Here is a 14,830-nt window from a genome sequence, read left to right as displayed (position 1 = left end):
CTTAGAATAGGTGAGTTAGGATTCTTCCAGTTGAGCAAGATAAGTCTACGTGCCAGTAGTTGTAGTAAAATCAAATTACTTTTTGTTTGTCCTTCTCCACTTTAAGCCCATCTGAAAGTACACCAAACACAGCTCTTAGTGGATTAGGAGGGATTGTGACTCCAAGGCTGTCTGAAAGGCATTTAAAGATTTTGGTTCAGAATAATGTTAATTTGGTACAGGCCCAAAATGTGTGACCCAGTGAGGCTGGAACTTAATTGCAAAGTTTGCAGGTTGGATCTTGTCCTGGAAACATTTTGGACAATTGTAAACGAGACAGATGCGTTCAATATATAATTTTAAGTTGAATAATTGTATGCTTTGCACATATGGAGCTCGAGTGAGTTCTGTGCATTGCTATTTTCCACTCCTTTACTGAGATGTCGAGTGAGAGATCCTTTTCCCACTGTACATTTGGATCTTTGGAAGGGAGGGAGTGTAAAATGGTTTTATATATTACAGAGATGCTGTCCGAGTCCTCAAGACTGATCAATATTTTTTTTCCAGCATAGAGGTAGATGGGAGGTGAGGAAAATTAGGCAGGTTTTGTTTAACAAAGTTTCTAATTTGAAGGTAGTGGAAAAAAATATGTTGCTGGATAGTTAAATTTGGAGTGTAATTGTTCGTCGGATGCAAAGATGTTGTCTATGTACAGATCTCCAAGTGATTTAATCCTGAATATTTTCCAGACATTAAAAACTGCATACGTTTGAGAGGGTGGAAAAAGGTGGTTACACCCAGAGTACACACTTTTAATTGTGTATATGAGTATTATGAAATTAATATGTATACTTATATTTACATACCTTTTTCTTTCAGGAAAGGTGGTAACAACAAGCTGATAAAAATTTTCCACCGGGATGGCAAATATGGCTTCTCTGAGCCACTAACATTCCCATCTGTTGTGGATCTAATCAACCACTACAGACATGAGTCTCTTGCCCAGTACAATGCTAAGCTGGATACCAGGCTGCTTTACCCTGTGTCTAAATACCAGCAGGTAAGGAGTGAGTTTGAAAATTTGTCATTTGAAAGAATCCAGTTTGGCCCCAATCTAAGTGCTGATTTACTTTTTAAATTAACAGCTTTGTAAATGTCCGTCACTAGTACATTCTCATGCACTTCAAAAACATACTGATTGTTTTTGAAGCGTAGTTATTGTGGAGCTGAAGCTGCTCTGGATTCTTCATGTAATTATGCATACAGATTTAGAAGCCATTGTGTGGTTTGCAGTAGGTTGCTTTCCAACCTGTACACATTTCTGAAGATTGCAATTTAATATCTGGTGCTGTCTCAAAGCAAATGTATTGTTTGGGTAGGTTTTAATTTTTTTTACTGATAGTTGTTAAGAAGCAGGAACAGTGTGCAGATAGTAAAAGGCTTTGTACAGAAGAATGAAAGAACCCATGAATAACTAAACATATGTCATTTGAACAGCATAAAACTGCCAGATATTAGAAAAAAAGTGAACAGCACTACATGACATCAGTTACGCTTAAGTCACAATTAGAGGAAGGTATGTGGCAAACACTGCATTATCTGCTTAAGAAATCCTTGTAACGAATATGTATATATGTATTTCTACATTTTGAAATAAGCGTGTATGAAGTGTTAAACTGATGAGACATCAAAAAAATTAGGAAGAAAAGTAAGTTACTAGCAGTTCAATAGTGTGACACACATGCAAATCCATAAACCATGTGAGAGGAGCAATGCTGCAGGCAATGCCACCCATATTCAATATCAATAAAAATAAATCTAAATCAGTTATAGTGTAGTAAAGAGGAATAAATGCTCAACAATCGCAGCCTTTCAATACCTCACACACACACACAGGTGTGCCATATGGATTAATTTGATTCACAGTTGTTTATTGGTTTTGACCCAAAATTGTCTGCACACTTACTTTTGCACCTAGGCGTGGTAGGAAGTCCCAAAGTTGATTGGAACTTATCCAGATCTACATCTTGCTACACTAATAGGATCGGTTTGACTAGATTCCAGTATGATAGATATTTGCATAGACATTTTTTAGAATTTGTTATAAAACAAAGCTGCTTATTTTGGAATTTTTGCCTCAACTCAGGAATATTCATTCCTTCTAAACTATCCTCTAAAATTATCCCATATCATTTGTCACCAGTTTTCAGAATGGTTCTTCACAGCACTCTGAACTATGAATGTTCCATTTTGGCTTCAGTCAGAACATCTTTTTTTTTCTCACCTACAAAACAAACCCTCTGCCTCTGCACTAACAACTCAGAACTAGAGTATTCAGTTATATGTACATACACAATTTTTATATACAATATGTATATATATATATGTATGTGTGTGTGTGTGTGTGTATATATATATATATATATATATATATATAATGTGTATGTATGTATGTATGTAGTGTGTGTGTGTTTTTGTCTCTTGGATGGTCTTAGCTTTAATAAAGTTCTTGCTTAACGTATAAGCTGATTATCATGTTTGAAAATGCAGTTGTTAAAGCTCTATCCTGTTCATCCTCCAGAAGCTAGCAGCAATGCTCAGGGCTTTTGGAGTAAACACTAAGCTGTGCAACTGGATCCTGGATGTCTTGACTAGTAAATCATCAGGCTTGGCAAAATGCATATTTAACAGTCTCACTTTAAACACTTAACAAATTTCTGTTTTCTCTAGTGTATGCACATGTGTGTTGTCAGTCCCCTTAGAGGCTTTATCATAAAGTATCTTGTACACACAACAGTAATAAATTTGATTGGTAAGACTGATAAGATATGGAGGTGGTTACATTTCTCATTGAATAGTACAATAATACATTCTCCTGCAACATCAGCAAAGCAAACAGATTTGTAGATTTAAGGTGAGTTTACAGGATTAATGTAAAGAGCAAGTGGCAATAAATTATTATATATTTTGGAGGATCAAATCACTGAGAACATCTCATGGTTCCTGGAGCCCACTTATGTAAAGAGGACTCAATGGTTGTAGCACTTTTTGAGGCTGCTGAGGAAAGGTAATCCCCAGAACCTCAATAACATCTCCAGATAAACCATGGAAGCTTGCTGATTATGTGCATCACAGTCTGTAAAGGTAGCTGCTCTGTGTTAGATGATTAAAACTGAGCAGACCATCATCAAAAACCAAAAAATATATAGGTGGTGCTGGATTAAAAGGTTGATTCCTCTGGAGAACACATTTTATCAGAAATTTTGATTCCAAGAAAAAATAAGTAAATATAATAGACTCAAAACTGATTCAAACTGAACATAAATATGTCTTCAGATAGAAGGAATCATGCAGAAAGTTGAAGAAATATGAAATTATCTTTTATTGAATTTATCGTGTTTAATCACTTAATTATGCTGACATATTTCATTAATTCAGCTGAACTGAAAAAGTTTTGCTGCTAATTTTCATTTGCACTGATACTTCACTGACTGGACTAATATTAGCATGGTAGAAGTCCAACTGTGAATGTAGGAAATTAATCTTTAGCTACAGGATGAAATTCAGTTCTTCCATATGCTTGAATTATGTTTTCCGCCAGCTGGACGTAGTTTGGTGCTCTGTAGTTGCCAAGAAAATTCTCAACAACACCCTTGAAGGCCTTCCATGCGATTTCTTCCAGCCCCACTAGAAGTACAAGTCCTTTACCTTCCTTGTTCATTGTTTTTCACTACTCCAAGTTCCATATGAAGTGGAAGCAAAAATTATCTTTGTTGGGTTAACCAATGGTTTGTGTGTCATAATTTTCTTTCCTGGAAAGAAATGCCTGTGGAGCAGCCAAGTACTGTTGTGAGATTCTTGAGCATATCACACAACAGTACTTTTAATATCTGAGCAGCATTCCTAGTAGCAGTGCCTTTACTGGTACATTACCACAATATTATATAACATTTGAAGATTGAATATAACATTTCAAGGTGCGATCAATAGAAAATCCATGAGATATACCGAAAAGTATTCTGGATCTTCATTGTCAAGGTTTTTTTCCCCCAGGAATGTGTCTTATGAAAATGTTCCTATTGTGGTTCTATCTATACTGAAATCACTACTGTTACTTAAATCTCTGTACATTTTTTCCCCAAAGGCTGTTGCCTTTAAATGATGCTTCACAGAAAGTCTCCAAGTGCTGCTAACAACTTGCATTCTGCTACTATTTTATTATTAGAGCTAGAATTTAAATAATGGGCTTTTTGGCATCTCATTTGCAGCACATTTTTCTCTGATTTTTCCAGGATCAGGTTGTGAAGGAAGACAGCATTGAAGCAGTAGGGGAACAACTTAAGGTATACCACAAGCAGTTCCAGGAGAAGAGCACAAAGTATGACATACTGTATGAGGACTATACACGTACATCTCAGGTACTCATACTTCAGTGTCATTTAAGTTGTTTTATAAATTTTAAATACATACTTATGTGTTTAGATGACCCAAATAGTACCTTAAAAGAGGAGCAGATTTGAGTCTTTTATTTAGGTCCTTGATTTGGTCATCTGTGATCTTTCTGCCTATATTAAAACACTGTATTTACTGTACAGTGTACTGTAGTGATGTGTCTGTTTTAAACATTTAACTATATAAAGATTAAAGGTGTCAGCCTCTAAATTATTTTTCCATTTATTTTTAAAATGCATTTCATTTGTATTTTAAATACATGTTGTTTGAAACATTTACTGTATCTTCTCCTTCTTTGGCTTTACACTTGACTGTTTTTTTTTTAATCTAGAAAGATCCTAATACCTTCTTCTTCTTCCGGCTGCTCCTGTTAGGGGTTGCCACAGCAGATCATCTTTTTCCATATCTTTCTATCCTCTGCATTTTGCTCTGTTACACCCACCACCTTCATGTCCTCTCTTACCACATCCATAAACCTCCTCTTGGGCCTTCCTGTTTTCCTTTTTCCTGGCAGCTCTATCTTTAGCATCCTTCTCCCAATATACCCAGTGTCTCTCCTCTGCACATGTTCAAACCAATGCAATCTCGCCTCTCTGACTTTGTCTCCCAACTGTCCAACTTGAGCTGACCCTTTAATGTACTTATTTCTAATCCTGTCCATCCTCATCACACCCAGTGCAAATCTTAGCACCTTTAACTCTGCCACCTCCAGCTCTTCTGGTCAGTGCCACCCTCTACAACCTATATAACATAGCTGGTCTCACTACTGTCCTGTAGACCTTCCCTTTCACTCTTGCTGATACCTGTCTGTCACAAATTACTCCTGACACTCTTTTCCACCCTGCCTGCACTCTCTTTTTCACCTCTCTTCCATACTCCCCGTAACTCTGTACTGTTGATCCCAAGTATTTAAACTCATCCACTTTCGCCAACTGTACTCCATGCATCCTCACCATTCCACTGACAACCCTCTCATTTACACACATGTACTGTATTCTGTACTTTCGCTGCAGGTCACAGTTTCATCGGCAAATATCATTGTCTACAGGTACTCCTATCTGATCTCGTCTGTCAATCTGTCCACATCATTGCAAATAAGAAAGGGCTCAGAGACGATTCCTGATGTAATTCCACCTCCACGTTGAATGCATCAGTCAGTCCTGCCGCAGACCTCACCACTGTCACACTTCCCTTGTACATATCCTGTACAACTCTTACATACTTCTTTGCCACTCCCGATTTCCTCATACAATACCACAACTCCTCTCGAGGTACCCTGTCATATGCTTTCTCCAGGTCCACAAAGACACAATGCAACTCCTTCTGGCCTTTTGTATAATTTTCCATCAACATCCTCAGAGCAAACATCACATCTGTGGTGCTCTTTCTTGGCATGAAACCATACTGCTGCTCACTAATCATCACCTCACTTCTTAACCTAGCTTCCACTACTCTTTCCCATAACTTCATGCTGTGGCTCATCAATTTTATGCCCCTGTAGTTACTATAGTTCTGCATGTCCCCCTTATTCTCAAATATTGGCACCAGTACACTTCTTATCCACTCCTCAGGCATCATCTCACTTTCCATGATTAAATTAAACAATCTGGTTAAAAACTCTACTGCCATCTCTCCTAAACACTTCCATGCTTCCATATTTATGTCATCTGGACCAACGGCTTTTCCATTTTTCATCCTCTTCATAGTTGTCCTTACTTCCTCCTTGCTAATCTTTTGCACTTACTGATTCACTATCTCCACATCATCCAACCTATTCTCTCTCTCGTTCTCTTCATTCATCAACCTCTCAAAATACTCCTTCCATCTGCTCAACACCCTCTCCTCGCTTGTGAGTACGTTTCCATCTTTATCCTTTATCACCCTAACCTGCTGCACATCTTTCCCAGCTCAGTCCCTCTGTCTAGCCAATTGGTACAGGTTATTTTCTTCCCCCTTAGTGTCCAACCTCTCATGGAACTCATCATGTGCCTTTTCTGTAGCCTTCGCCACCTCTCTCTTCACCTTGTGCCTTATCTCCTTGTACTCTTGTCTACTTTCTGCATCTCTCTGACTATCCCACTTTTTCACCCTTTCCTCTTCCTCTGTATACTCTCCTGTACTTCCCTGTTCCACCACCAGGTTTCCTTTTCCTCCTTCCTCTGTCCAGATGTCACGACAAGCACCCTTCTTGCTGTCACCCTTACTATATCTACTATAGTTGCCCAACTGTCTGGTAACTCTTTACTGCCACCCAGTGCCTGTCTCACCTCCTCCTTAAACTCAACCTTGCAGTCTTCCTTTTTCAACTTCCACCATTTGAACCTTGGCTATGCCATCGCTCTCTTCCTCTTCTTGATCTCCAACATCATCCTGCAGACAACCAGCTTATGCTGCTTAACTACAATTTCCCCTGCCACCACTTTGCAGTCTTCAGTCTCCTTCAGATTGATTCTTTTACATAGGATGCATACTGCCCATGTGCATCTTCCTTCACTCTTGTACATCACCCTATGTTCCACCCTCTTCTTAAAATACTTATTCACCAGAGCCATGTCCGTCCTTTTGGGAAAATCCACTATCATCTGACCTTCTTCATTCCTCTCCTTGACACCATGCCTCATCTCCTCTGTTCCCTTCACCGTTCCCTTGTCCATTGAAATCTGCTCCAATCACCACTTTCTGTCCCTTGGGTACACTGTTCATCACTTCATCCAACTCACTTCAGAAATCTTCTTTCTCATCCATTGCACACCCAACTTGTGGGGCATATGCACTAACAACATTCATCATCACACCTCCAATTTCCAGCTTCATAATCATCACTCTCTCTGACACTCTTTTCACTTCCAAAACACTCTGATGTACTGTTCCTTTAGGATAAACCCTACCCCATTTCTCCTCCCATCCACACCATGATAGAACAATTTGAATCCACCTCTGATCCAGCTGGCCTTACACCCTTCCGTTGCACACACAATATATCAAACTTCCTTCTCGCCATCATATCTGCTAACTCTCTCCCCTTACCAGTCATACTGCCAACATTCAAAGTTCCTACCCTCCAATCCACTCTCTTTACCTTCCTAGTCTCCTCCTGCCTCTGAACATGTCTCCCCCCTCCTCTTTTCCTTCTTCGGCTAGGCTTTATTTATATTAATCAGTTTATTCCTTGTTTTCTGTGTGTTTTAACAAATCTGCAAATTTGTGTACTAACTTGTCATGGCACTCTGTGTCTGCACTCAGTGAAGAGTGACATACAAAAATGAATTGAATAATATTCTCTTATTATTTATGATATAGTTAACTTCCCCACTTTACCTTGTAGCTGCAGTCACCTAAATAAGTATAATGCAGTATTTGTTATGGTTGTTTATATAGGAGTTGCAAATGAAGAGAACTGCAATTGAAGCTTTTAATGAAACAATTAAAATCTTTGAGGAGCAATGCCAGACCCAGGAACGCTACAGTAAGGAGTATATTGAAAAGTTCCGACAGGAAGGCAATGACAAAGAGATCCAAAGGTAAATTTTTTATAATTGAATGTTTGAAATAGCCATGAAAGAGAAGGAATCTTCATTGTTAAGCATGCTAAGGAGTGAAAGTCAACTTCTGTCCAGCTTTCTATTCATAATACTGTTCTTTTGACTAGAATAATTTTCATTTTTCATTTACTAATGTAATATAACAGGTTTTAAGTCAAACATGCTTCATGAGAATCATTCCTTGCTAATATTGTATATAGATTGCAATTTGCTTACCTGCATTATAAAATAGTCTATGAAATGGAAAAAAGTATATCTTGTTTTAAAACATAAAAATTTATAAAGAAAGTTAGAGAAAACAGTCTTTTGGCTGTTGAGACTTTATCCTTTGGGTCCATCAGAGCCTTTATCCTTTGGGTCCATCATAAGATATGTAAGTGTTGCATTTTTCTTCTTTATTTTAGTTATCATGCTAGTTAGGTATTCATTTGTCATTGTAAAAGACTATACTTGGACATTGGATGTATTCATTGAAATGAGTTAATTCCTTGAAATTTTGACAAAAGGAAGCACTTAAAATGTGCCGATTGTTTTTATTATTTATGCAAAATAGAAGTTTTGGGTAAATTTGTTTTCATGTTGTTTTGGTTATTGTCATTTTGCATGTACTTTCACAGTAATAAACATCTCACCATCCAAAGACTTAGGCTTGGGAAATTTTCTTGTTTTGAACACTGTATACAGTCATGTGGAAAAAGTACACTGTATTTCAATTATGTGATTTTTATATATCAGGACATAGGTTTAATCCTTACCAAATTCTACAGTTTTATAGTCATAACCTTAACATAATATGTTTGCATTTATCATTTTTTATTGAACAAAATTAAGCCAACAATCAAGAAGCTACAATATGTGCAACATGGTAGTACACTGAATGTATGCTGCTAATGTTAAATGAATGATGGGATTGTTTTGAAGTTGGTTTATCAAATTTCTTTTTCATGTGCAACTGGGTAGTGATTTTCTTATTTATGTTGACAACTGTATAATATAGCATAAGTGGTTTTTTTTTACAATTTCTCATGAAAAGTAGTTGTACAATTTGCATCTGATTGTCTTATGGAAAAAAATGGGATGTAGATTTCATGAAACCATTCTCAGAAACCATAGTGTATAAGTTTCCATATGTGGGCACCACCCTTGCATATCAAAATAAATCTGGTTGCTTCTTAGAAGAGGATGAATTCTTAACTTATGGCAGTATGCTAATTTACCTTCTTTTTAGAATCCTGCACAACTCAGAGAAACTTAAGTCTCGGATCAATGAAATCCACGATAGCAAAATGAAGCTAGAGCAGGATTTAAAGAAACAAGCTTCAGAGCACCGAGAGATAGACAAAATGATGAACAGCCTCAAACCAGACCTGATGCAGCTGCGCAAGATCCGTGATCAGTACCTTGTGTAAGTGCTTCATCCATATGCAAAAATACATTTCCCATGAGAAAAAGAAAAACGTCCTGATAATTATTAGTCTTTCTCTAAAACTGAAAAATATCCAAAGTCAGTTGATAGTTGCCATATAGTACAATATAGCACTTGAGATCTGTTCTGAATTACACTTAATTCAGGTGGATCTGCAATATAAACCTTCAAAATTAAGTGGTCATCTTTGTAATTTTACATTGTTTAAAGTTGTTAGATTAATTGTAAGCATTGTGTTTTTTGCCTTTTTTCATCTTGTAGGTGGCTAACACAGAAAGGAACACGACAGAGAAAGATCAATGAATGGTTGGAGCTTAAGAATGAAATTGAAGAGTAAGTATAAAGTATTTAATTGAAAACTGGAACCAGAAAAATAGTTTGACAATGAGACAATTGCCTTTCTGTTATTAATTTATAAAATACTAGCACAATATCTGCGCTTTACAGCGGAGAAGCAGTGTGTTAAAGAAGTTATGAAAAAGAAAAGGAAACATTTTAAAAATAACGTAACATGATTGCCAATGTAATTGTTTTGTGACTGTTATGAGTGTTGCTGTCATCAAGGATTTGATTATCATTATTTCTTTCAATCAGGTTCGTATTTGGAGGATGTGTTGTGTTCAAGTTACATTCCGTGTTTGTCTAGTCTATCTCTGACCATCTCATCTTCGTTGTCAACTGTTGCAAAGATAACAGGCTTCATTCATCGAAATGACCATTAACCAAATCGGTACTCGTAAATCTAAGATGTTTAACAGGCATTCCCGGTATTAAGTTGTGGATTTGCCTGCGAATATTTAGCGGCAGCGTGTCTATGAACGTAATTTAAACTTAAGCTTTACACCTTGCTTTCCTATCGATATGTCTACAAAGGCTTGTTCAGCTTCAGAGGGCTGTTCCTTTCCTACTGCATCAATAAGCAGCTCGTCTTCCTCTTTATCTGAGACATCACACACTGCATTCACAGGTTTACCTTTCCCAGTCCTGCAAAGTCAGTTCACGTGAGCCGCTTGAAGTATATGCATCGAAGGTTCTCAGCTGTGCTTGTGCTATCTCGTGCGATCTTGCGATGTCCACGGCTTTATTTAATGTTAGCTCAGACCCGGCACTTAAAAGTTTCTCTCGCACATTTGCTGAGTTTGTGCCAAACACTATTCTATCCCTGACCATCTCATCTTCATTTGCATAAGCACAGTCCTTCACCAGCAATTTTAACTCCGTTACAGTTAATTTTAGCTCAGTTACAAAGTGATTAAAAGTCTCGTTTATACACTGCGTCTTCTCGCCTTCATCGTAGGCATAACAAACCCGCCTGTCTATGAACTTAATTTAAACTTAAGGTTTACACCGTGATTTGTTTCCGCAGTAGCTGCACTTATGAATATGCTTGTATGCATCACTCGCTTCATATTCTTTTGCTGCCTTCTCAATTGTGTAATGCGTTTTTTGTTCAGCGCTCTTTGGAGCTCTTGCTTTTTCTCTGCGTACTGCGTTCACAGTCAGTTCATATGAGCCGCTCGGAGTACATGCATCGAAGGTTCTCAGCTGTGCTTGTGCTCTCTCGTGTGATCTTGCGATGTCCACGGCTTTATTTAATGCTAGCTGACCCGTACACTTAAAAGTTTCTCTCGCACTTTTGCTGAGTTTGTGCCAAACACTAGTCTATCCCTGACCATCTCATCTTCGTTTGCATAAGCACAGTCCTTCACCCGCGAATATTTAGCGGCAGCATGTCTATTGGATTGCTGCTGATGGACGGCCTTATATGGGCAGGCACTCAATTACGTGGGAGGTGTGATGATGGGGGACGCAACTCCGCCTCTCATGGCGACCGAGCTGCAGGCTATGGCCGTATATATATGTATGTAAGTAGGTTCCAGTTATGACCGTTACGCGTAGAATTTCGAAACAAAACCTATGGCGTTATTTCAGTGCCACTATTCTGAGCATCGTAAAAAATATTGCAAGTGCAAGTGTTGCATTTTGAGGAGAAATTTATTTTGAGCGTACAAAAGCTGAATTTGAGTGAACAAAATTCATTGCTGCGTGCAAAAATGTATTTCAGTGTTTGCACTTATCCATATACACACACACAATAGCACCCCCTATCGCTCAGTTTTTCATTTGCGCTTGCTCGCAATGTGTTGCTTGCGCTCACAACATTCTCTGCTGCAAGCGCTTAACTCTCTGTACACCGTTATAAGTGTGCCACAAAACCAACCAATCACAGACTTGGTTTCAAAAATTCTGATTGGCTCTTACGGTCTCCAATCAGCTCGCTAGCTGCTGCATTCCGGAAACAGTCCAAAATGTAGCTAAATCCAGCTAAACTCAATTAAACCCCAATTTGCGGATAATATCTTTAATTATTTTATTTTAAAATATATTATTTGTTAAGACTATCATTGGTGTAGTATAATGTAGTTGCATTATACAACCATGCCAACTGACTGTTTCCGGAATGCAGCAGCTAGCGAGCTGATTGGAGACCGTAAGAGCCAATCAGAATTTTTGAAACCAAGTCTGTGATTGGTTGGTTTTGTGGCACACTTATAACGGTGTACAGAGAGTTGAGCGCTCGCAGCAGAGAATGTTGTGAGCGCTAGCAACACATTGCGAGCAAGCGCAAATGAAAAACTGAGCGAGAGGGGTGCTATTGTGTGTGTGTATATGGATAAGCAAACACTGAAATACATTTTTGCACGCAGCAATGAATTTTGTTCACTCAAATTCAGCTTTTGTACGCTCAAAATAAATTTCTCTTCAAAATGCAACACTTGCACTTGCAATCTTTTTTTACGTGCGCTCAATATTTTTTTACGTGTGCTCAGAATAGTGGCACTGAAATAACGCCATAAAAACCTGCTTAACTTTTGTAAGTAAGCTGTAAGGAATGAGCCTGCAAAAATTTCAGCCTTCTACCTACACGGGAAGTTGGAGAATTAGTGATGAGTGAGTGAGTGAGTAAGTCAGTCAGTCAGTGAGGGCTTTGCCTTTTATTAGTATAGATTTAATGAATAATGGTACACATTATTTTTACTAAACTTTTGAAATAAAGTAGATACAGTAATCCCTCCTCGATTGCAGGGGTTGCGTTCCAGAACCCCCCGATATAGATGAAAATCCGCGAAGTAGAAACCATATGTTTGCATGGTTATTTTTATATATTTTAATCCCTTATAAACTCTCCCACACTGTTAACATTATTAGAGCTCTCTAGACATGAAACAACACCCTTTAGTCAAAAGTTTAAACTGTGCTCCATGACAAGACAGAGATGACAGTTCTTTCTCACAATTAAAAGAATGCAAACATATCTTCCTTTTCAAAGAATGCGTGTCAGGAGCAGAGAATATCAGAGGGAGAGGGAGAGCGAGAGAAAAGCAAACAATCAAAAAATCAATACGTGCTTTTGGGCTTTTAAGTATGCCGAAGCACCGCAATAAAGCGGCATTTTTTTAGAGGTGCGTCCGTATCCTCTAGGCAAACAGCCTCTGTGCAAACAGCCCCTCTGCTCACACCCCCTCCATCAGGCGCAGAGAATGTCAGAGAGAGTGAGAGAGACTGAGAAAAGCAAACAATCAATCACAGCGCGGGAAGCATATTGTATATCATTGAGAAGTTTTATTTAATACGTAATACGTGCTCTGATTGGGTAGCTTCTAAGCCATCCGCCAATAGCGTCCCTTGTATGAAATCAACTGGGTAAACAAACTGAGGAAGCATGTACCATAAATTAAAAGACCCATTGTCAGCAGAAATCTGCGAACCAGCGAAAAATCCGTGATTATATATTTAGATATGCTTACATTTAAAATCCGCAATGAAGTGAAGCTGCGAAAGTCGAAGCGCGATATAGCGAGGGATCACTGTATATGGTGTGAACAGGTATTAAGTGAAGAGTGACAGAAATCAGCATTTTGTTTGTTTGTTTTAAACAGTAAACAATAGATGGGTGTGTTAAAATATGTTGAAATCCTCTGTTACTCCAAAATTATACACTGGTACACAATAAATATGGGCAGTTAAATTATATACTGTATTCTAAGAAAATTTCATGTTGCAGTTTGTGCATAATTGCCCTTTCCCACTTTATATTGGGAAATCAGAATATGACAGAATAATCTGAAAAATTTTAACTTTTCTACTTTTTCAAGTTTTTTTTTACTTTTCCAAATTGTCCTTAATAGTGATTTGGTTACTTATCAATCTGCAAAGACTATGTTCCTAGTTCTACAATCTCTTATCTAAAATTATATATAAAATTACCCACCCTTCTATATTGTTATATCACCATACTTGACTGAAAGGCTTTTGCATACTTTTACATGCTTTTTATAATTATTTTTGACCTCCACCTTAGCAGTATATTTTACTTTTTTGTAGCTCCTTTGACTTGAAATTATTGTCCTCTGAACCTGGGAATCTTCAAAACTGTTCTCATATTAATTCTCACTTATACACTGAATGACCTTTATATTAGGACGTCCTACCTAAGAGAGATGCTACTTTAATTTTTTTTCATTACAATGTGAATTAGGAGAGTGCGTCAAAAGTGAAGCACATTTGTGACGACTCGTGTCAGCTCTAATGTTTTATACATTATGCAAATTAGCTTGTGTTGGAATTTTTCCATCCAATGTATTTTCATTTCTCCAGTGTTTTGTATTTCTTAGTGTACCAGAACTATACCTTCTAATTTTCACTACAGGAGTGAAACTTAGCTGGGTTGACAGCTGCCATATTTAAATGTTTGTGTCAGCAATGACCTGACTTCTTTCAGGACTAATGTTTTACTGTATCCAGTCTCTTCCGCTGCATAAATCATATCAGTAATAGTCATGCAAGAAGTTCAAATTCCGTATAATAAGTCAGATCTAAATGCAATGTTTTATGTAGTTGTTTAAGTGCCCTCATCAGACATCAGTCATTTGATTACTTTTGTAATACCCAACAACTCTGCCCCTCTCTTTGAATAGTCCTTATTCAGTGATGGAAGATGAGGATGATTTACCACACAATGATGAAAGCACTTGGAATGTTGGGAAGATTAACCGTTCACAAGCTGAAGAAATGCTGTCAGGCAAACGTGATGGTACCTTTCTCATCCGGGAGAGCAGCCAAAAGGGTTCCTATGCATGTTCAGTTGTGTAAGTATCATAGAAAGTGTTTGATTTGATGAGGTGGATGAAGATGGGCCTTAAGCAAGTTATCTAACAAGGCTGCAGCTCAGATTACTGTTTCTGTACAGCAGTCTTATCACACCTCTTAATAAGTGGCACAGAACAATTTTTAAAGATTACTGCATCTAGACTATTCAAATTAAAATAAATGCAGCATTGTACTGCTTTTTTTCCTCTGTTGTTCTCTAGTTCTTCTTTCACTATTCATTCATTTTAATGGTTCTTTTTTCCTGTATTTTATTCCTCCA

The 14,830-nt window shown here is 37.7% G+C and overlaps 1 protein-coding gene across 1 annotated transcript in view; it reads left to right on the top strand.

Moving 5' to 3' along the window:
- Positions 1-14,830, top strand: part of pik3r2 (phosphoinositide-3-kinase, regulatory subunit 2 (beta)) — an 87,271-nt gene that overhangs the window by 67,895 nt on the left and 4,546 nt on the right. The window contains exons 10-15 of the mRNA XM_039766600.1: positions 859-1,039; positions 4,272-4,397; positions 7,810-7,952; positions 9,202-9,378; positions 9,661-9,732; positions 14,379-14,549. Of these exons, the coding sequence (XP_039622534.1) occupies positions 859-1,039; positions 4,272-4,397; positions 7,810-7,952; positions 9,202-9,378; positions 9,661-9,732; positions 14,379-14,549 (870 nt within the window). The remainder of the gene's footprint in view (positions 1-858; positions 1,040-4,271; positions 4,398-7,809; positions 7,953-9,201; positions 9,379-9,660; positions 9,733-14,378; positions 14,550-14,830) is intronic.

This window comes from Polypterus senegalus, chromosome 10 (genome assembly GCF_016835505.1).
Source record: "Polypterus senegalus isolate Bchr_013 chromosome 10, ASM1683550v1, whole genome shotgun sequence".
Classification (NCBI taxonomy): domain Eukaryota; kingdom Metazoa; phylum Chordata; class Cladistia; order Polypteriformes; family Polypteridae; genus Polypterus; species Polypterus senegalus.
The sequence above is the reverse complement of the archived record's forward strand: the minus strand, read 5'-3'. Positions and strand labels throughout refer to the sequence as shown.